Consider the following 7,271-nt stretch of genomic DNA (forward strand, 5'->3'; position numbering starts at 1 on the left):
CATTTTATGTCTTCTATAAAGTTTTTCGGTTATTTGAGGTTACGAGAGTCACAGTTGAAGTATTAAAATGACAGTGGGTCCTTATCTAATAGTAGTTCTGTCCTAGATAACTCTAGTTAAACTTGATAACCAAGAAAGTAAAAAATCAAACCTAATGAAATTAAATCCTTTGTTTATTTTTATTCTTAGACCAAATAAAAAGTATATTACATTGTCCGAATTAAGAAACAATTATAAAAAAGTTTACAAAACTCTTAGCGATTCAAATTGCAAATTTGTAACATTTAAATACAATCTCTAACCTTCCTACAATATTAACATTTTCAATATGATATTTACTTATGTACATCATTTCACACTTATCTTTTAACATTTACACAATTTAATACTAAACTGTGTTAATATTTTCTAGTGTTAATTGAAAGGCATTGTGACAGTTAATCAGTCAGATACAAATCTACATTAAGGAGGACCACTTAACATCTTAGTATGACAGTGACCGACGATTTCTGAGACCAAAATCTCCGTTTTAAACATATTCTTATCTCACTTTTAGATAGATTTATATAGATAATGACTGGGATGACGATATTTTTTATACAGAGATTTGTCTTAGGTTAGAGAGTTACGCAGAGATTATGCATGTCCATTGTACAGAGTTTTAGCTGAACTCTACTACACATGTAGCATGGTGAATGTCGTAATGACGGAGACATTAAAATGTCTATTACTTCTGTTAAAGCTAATCAATAGATGGAGTTACTAATCTTTTAAATCACGGTGGTGTTTTATTTGAAAATGTCACTGATAAGATGTTTAGATTAAAATTTAAATATAGTAGTGAAGTTCTATCAAGAGTTTTATTTTTGTGGTCCCGCTCTCCGAATTAAACATGGTGCCGAAACCCGGGACGATTGAGTGAATCAGTGCAGTGCTTCAGTTAGTTCCAAGTGAATTGTGATCAGTGAAGTGAACAGTTGCTTAGAAACAGTTTCAGTGAGTGATTGTGACTCTGAAAAACAGTGTGTTTATATCTGGACTCCGGACTATTTCACGTGAGTGGTCATAGACTTAGAATATGTTGCAGTAAGTGTTGGACTTTGGACAATTTCATGTGTTACGTATAGTTTGTGAATTTTGCCATACATAAAATACATAGAATAATTCAGAATTGACTGTAACTTAAAAAAAAAAAAAAAAAATTAAAAATGGCAAAGTCACTTATTAGTAATCAAGAAGAGCTATCAAAATTAATAAAGAAAGCAATCAACAACTATTCTAAGTCTCCGAAGGCGCGAATAACTTCATCGTACATTGAAACACGTTTAGAATCTTTAAAAACATATTGGGCAAAATTTCAAGATAATCACGACAATATTACAAGAAGCATAGATAAAAGTGAACAAGCGAAATTGGAGTATTTTACGGAAGACTTATACGATCAAGTGGAAGAATTATATACAGACTATCATTCGAAAATGAAGGAAGATTTAAAGAGTTTCTCTCAGTCATCAACATCAGCCACTAGCACAAATGTCATTGCAAGTTCACCCAGTTGTGATGTAAGGCTACCGCAAATAAATTTGCCGACATTTACGTCTGGATACGAGGAGTGGCAGTCTTTTCATGATTTGTTTGTATCATTAATCCACAATAATGAAAAACTAACATCGGTTCAGAAGATGCATTATCTTAAGAGCTGCCTTCGTGGAGAAGCTGAACAAGTGTTAAAAAATCTTACAATCACTGAAGCCAACTACCATGAAGCCTGGCTTCAGTTAACACGAAGATATAATAATAGACGCTTCAATACGAATGAGGTGCTAAAGACAATGTTTTCACAAAAAACTATCACAGAGTCATCTACAGCTGTCAAACGATTATTGGATACAACATCAGCTTGTCTGAAGTCGTTAAATAATTTGAAAATAGATATTACATCGTGGGATACTATTATCAACTATGTTGTTGTTACTAAGTTAGATCAGGAAAGCCGTAAGCAGTGGGAACTTCATTTAAGCCAGATTAGTATGGATGAGCTACCATCATGGAACCAACTAAAGGACTTTTTGGAGACAAGATATAGAACAATGGAGATGTTAGAAGGAGTAAAACAAACGCCGACGACTTGGAAAGCAAAGACATTTCACGCAATAGAAAATAAGAAAACAATAAGTTGCGGGATGTGCCACAGTGAACATTACTTATATCAATGCAAGAAGTTTTCAAACTTAACACCTAAAGAAAGATCGGAGCTTGTCAAAGAAAAAGGTCTTTGTTTTAACTGTCTGGCACCAAATCATTCTGTAAATAAATGTCACCAATCAACCAGCTGTCGTAGATGCGGCCGACGTCATCACTCTTTACTACATCTAGAACGAGAACAAGAGAAGGAGAAAGCGCAGGAAACCACAGAAAATATAAAAACTCAATCTAAGGAGAGCACTACTATCGTATCAACGTTTGCGAAACAATCATCACCCTGTGAAGTATTATTAGCAACCGCAATCGTTAGGGCTATGTCAGTTAATGGTGTTAGTCATGTAATCAGAGCGCTTATTGATCAAGGGTCGCAAGCGTCTTTTATCACGGAAGAAACTGTCCAGTTGTTAGGGCTCAAACGCCAGCCAATCAATGGTTTGGTGTCTGGAGTGGGAGATGGTCATACTAGAGTAAAATATATGGTATCATTGCATATCACATCACGCCATCCTCCTTACAATTCTATCAAAGTTAACGCTTATGTATTAAGTTCCCTAACAACTATGCTTCCTTCAAAGGTTATTCATTCACCTGACTGGCTCGAGCTAGAAATGTTACCTCTAGCTGACCCATCATATTTATCACCGAGTAAGATCGACGTTTTACTCGGAGCTGAAGTCTACTGTGAGATTTTAAAAGGCGACGTAATCAAGAATCCAACAAGAAGATTAATCGCACAGAACACAATTCTTGGTTGGATTGTTTCAGGAAAGATGTCAGAATCAGGCTCATCAGAAAGAGTCATAAGTATGCACACACAAATCCGAGCAGAGGATTTATTAAAAAGGTTTTGGGAGTTGGAGCAAGAAACAGAAATAAATCAGAAGATATTGCCAGAAGAGGAGAAGAAATGTGAAGAGATCTTTGCTTCGACAACAACGAGAAATGAAGATGGTAGATACGTCGTCAGACTACCCTTCAACTCGGTTGACCCAGAATGTCAATATGGTAACATGCTGAAGATAGCACAAAACAGATTTATGTCTTTAGAGAATAAACTCGCCAGAAATCCAAAATTAAGTGAAGAATATGCTAAAGTTATAGAAGAATATAAGACATTAAATCACATGAAACCTGTTCCTAAAGACGACATCGACAATCCCAAGGCTGTATACCTTCCACATCATGCAGTGGTAAAAGAAGATAGAGACACGACAAAGGTCCGTGTAGTATTTGATGCTTCCTGCAAAGGCGTAAATGATGTGTCGCTCAACGACAACCTTCTTGTTGGGCCCAAGTTACAGCAAGATTTACAACATCTCCTGTTACGATGGCGTATTCACAGAATCGCTATTATAGCCGATCTGATCAAAATGTATAGACAGGTTCGTGTTCATGAAGAAGATGTGAATTATCAACGGATTTTATGGAGACCTAATAGGACAGAATCAATTGAACATTATCAGTTGTTAACATTGACATTTGGGACAGATTGCGCACCGTATCTAGCAGTAAAAGCATTACATCAACTTGCAGAAGATGAGAAACTGTTATATCCAATTGGAGCAGAAATCACTAAAAACGATCTGTATATGGATGACTTAATGACAGGTTGTGAGACGGAGTCTGAAGCAATTATTATTTTTGAAGAGTTGAGCAATCTTATGAAGTTAGGAGGGTTTCAATTTCAAAAGTGGAGTAGTAATTCTAATACATTGTTGGAACTCATTGGACAAGACGGAATGACAGATAACCAATCTATACCTATCAAATTGGATGAAACGCTAAAAATATTAGGAATGACTTGGAATAGATGTGAGGACAGGTTTGAATATGTTGTCAAGTTACCTCCATTATCTACTCCGGTTACCAAACGCAAGGTGCTTTCGGACATTGCAATGCTGTTTGATCCGTTAGGGTGGGTGGCTCCTACAATCATCACAGCCAAGGCTTTCATACAGAAATTGTGGCTGGCTGGAATCGAATGGGATCAAGAACTGCCAGAAAACATGCTGAAGGAATGGATCACATATCGGCAAGATCTTTATACACTTGCAGAATTTCGCATTCCTCGGTGGATTGGAAGTAGTATAAGTAACAAACGACTGGAGCTTCAAGGCTTCTGCGACGCTTCCAACATTGCTTATGCTGCAGTTGTGTATGCGCGAGTAATCGATCATCAAGGAGAGGTAATTGTCAACCTTCTCCGTTCCAGAACAAAGGTTGCGCCTGTTAAGCAGGTATCGATTCCCCGCCTGGAGCTATGTGGTGCCGTATTACTGGCCAAACTTCTATCTGATGTATCACAGGTGTTACAGGTACCAAAAGAGAATATACACGCGTGGACGGACTCATCGGTTGTCATCGCTTGGTTAAGCAGTCATCCAAGTAAATGGAAGACTTTCGTCGCCAACCGTGTGTCAGAGATACTCACGAAGATGGATAGTAATCAGTGGTCACATGTACCATCCGAAGAGAATCCTGCTGATTGTGCATCGAAAGGTATTAAAGCAAAGGAGTTAATAGGTTTAGAACTATGGAAAAAAGGTCCAAAGTGGTTAAGTGACAAAGAAATCAAATACAGTAAAGGAATTTTTAAGAACACAAGTTTAGAAGAAAAAGCGAGTAAGAAGATATGTCTATTAGCGAATGTAATGGAAGAAAATGATTCAGAAGGATTGATAGGAAGATTTTCATCTCTAACAAGAATGCTTAGGGTTTTATCATATTGTAGACGTTGGTCACATTATAGAACGTCTCAAGGTAATCAAATGACAAATACGGGTTCCATATCAGTTCAAGAGATGAACGACACATTGTTGACATTGGTGGGTGTAGTACAAGCTATATCTTTTAAAGAAGAGATCGATTCTATCAAATCACGTGGTTGTGTTCTAAAACGGAGTACATTACATACTCTTTGTCCGATATTAGATTCTAAGGGGACGTTAAGAGTCGGTGGAAGATTGGAGAGATCTGAACTTACATATGAGAGAAAACATCCAATCATACTGCCTGCTAAGAATCATCTTACGTGGTTGGTTATTCAAGATGCTCATTTTAAGACTCTCCACGGCGGACCACAGCTTATGCTAAATTACATTAGATATACGTACTTCATCATCAATGCTCGAGTTCAAGTCAAGAAGTATTATCGAAACTGTGTCAAGTGTCGAAGATATTCGTCCGCTAACAGATCTCAATTGATGGGACAAATTCCAGATGTAAGACTCAAGCCAAGTAAACCATTTAAATCATCGGGCGTTGATTACGCCGGTCCTATAAATGTTCGTTTCTCACCTGGAAGAGGATCTAAAGCGTACAAAGGCTACATATGTTTATTTGTATGTATGGTCACACGCGCAGTGCATCTTGAAGTTGTCTCGGATTTAACTGCTAAAGGGTTTATCGCTGCGTTTAGACGATTCATAGCTAGAAGAGGCCATTGCAAAGATCTATATAGTGATAATGCCACGAACTTTGTAGGATCAAATAAGTTGTTATTCGATATGCTTAAGGCGGCCCAAAGGTCTTGGCCAGAAGAAATTGCCCAATTGTTAACATCAGAATCAACTACTTGGCATTTTAACCCTCCACACGCACCTAATTTTGGTGGATTGTGGGAGGCTGGCGTGCGTAGTGTTAAAAATCATTTACGAAAAACGATTGGTGACAGTGCGCTGATATTTGAGGAGCTAAGTACGGTTTTGACTCAAATCGAAGCATGTTTGAACTCGCGGCCACTTTCAGTGCTTAGTAGTGATCCGAATGATCCACTCCCATTGACACCCGGCCATTTTTTGGTTGGCGAACCCTTGATCAGCATTTCTGATCAAGATCAAGATCAAAGTGAGGTCGTAGGAATTGATAGATGGAGAATGGTACAAAAAATGGTCTCCATTTTTTGGAAAAGATGGAGTCGGGAGTACCTTTCAAATATAAGCCAAAGATACAAATGGTATCACAAAGGTAAAGAACCTGAACTTGGCGAAGTAGTGTTAATCAAAAATGACAACGTACCACCAGCCAAGTGGCAGCTAGGCACTATAGTAGAAAAATATACTGGAAAAGATAATATCACCAGAGTAGTTTCGATCAGGACAATCAATGGTACAAAAAAAAGACCAATGAGTAAAGTTTGTGTCCTGACCAAATAGCTTGTGGCATGGTGGGCGGTTTATCTTTAATGTTTATATTTTTGTTTATGTTAAGTTAGTGTTATTTAATTTGGTGTTTAGTTATAATAAAATGAAGGACAAAGTGTGTCCTTGGTGGGCGGTTTATGTTAAAGCTAATCAATAGATGGAGTTACTAATCTTTTAAATCACGGTGGTGTTTTATTTGAAAATGTCACTGATAAGATGTTTAGATTAAAATTTAAATATAGTAGTGAAGTTCTATCAAGAGTTTTATTTTTGTGGTCCCGCTCTCCGAATTAAACAACTTCACAGTTTGCATACTGCAGACCACGCTGTACTACGTCTGACATCATGCCGCGTGTCTGCATCTATAGTCTGTGCCCTAACAGATGACAAATAATAACAAAGGATGCATGCAAAAGATTATCGATGCACGATGATCTAAAGTTGAAATATTTACAACACTAGAGGAACTGTTTTTTTTTACTTTCCAAAAATTCGGTCATTTATGTTTTAGTAGACAATGTATCGTGTGCCCGGGGGAGGAAATAGTTTCAATTTCCATTAATCACTTAGCACGTCCCCTAGAGAACTCATTGGACTTTATTAATGTCGGAGAAACTTGCACGCGCCCCGTGTCCACCTTACGAATGTACGTTTAAGATATACCGACAACTCTAAAAGACGCTTACTGCAATAAAACGTACTGATCATTTCTTTTAAAGTCATTGATTACATAAAACTATGTGGGTACTATCTTTAGAATTAATTCTGTTATAAATAGGACAATGGTCTGATTAGAATTAAACATGAAGGACAAAGAAAGAAATTAATGGAATGGTCAGATTATCCAAAACCGACAAATCTGACATCTTGTATGCTGTTTTAAAAAAATCATCATCCCTGGCCTTATTCCACTCACGTGGGTTC

The 7,271-nt window shown here is 37.2% G+C and overlaps 1 protein-coding gene across 1 annotated transcript; it reads left to right on the forward strand.

Moving 5' to 3' along the window:
• The first annotated feature begins 1,208 nt into the window (after positions 1-1,208).
• On the forward strand, positions 1,209-6,359 carry LOC106709163. The gene has a single exon (XM_014500876.2). It carries the CDS (start codon positions 1,209-1,211, stop codon positions 6,357-6,359), a length of 5,151 nt encoding a protein of 1,716 aa, XP_014356362.2.
• The last annotated feature ends 912 nt before the right edge of the window (positions 6,360-7,271 follow it).

Source organism: Papilio machaon, chromosome 9 (genome assembly GCF_912999745.1).
Source record: "Papilio machaon chromosome 9, ilPapMach1.1, whole genome shotgun sequence".
NCBI classification, from domain to species: Eukaryota; Metazoa; Arthropoda; class Insecta; order Lepidoptera; family Papilionidae; genus Papilio; species Papilio machaon.

Bases quoted from the DNA above. Each gene is read 5' to 3' on its own strand.
- LOC106709163 (XM_014500876.2), top strand. From the start codon at position 1,209: ATGGCAAAGTCACTTATTAGTAATCAAGAAGAGCTATCAAAATTAATA.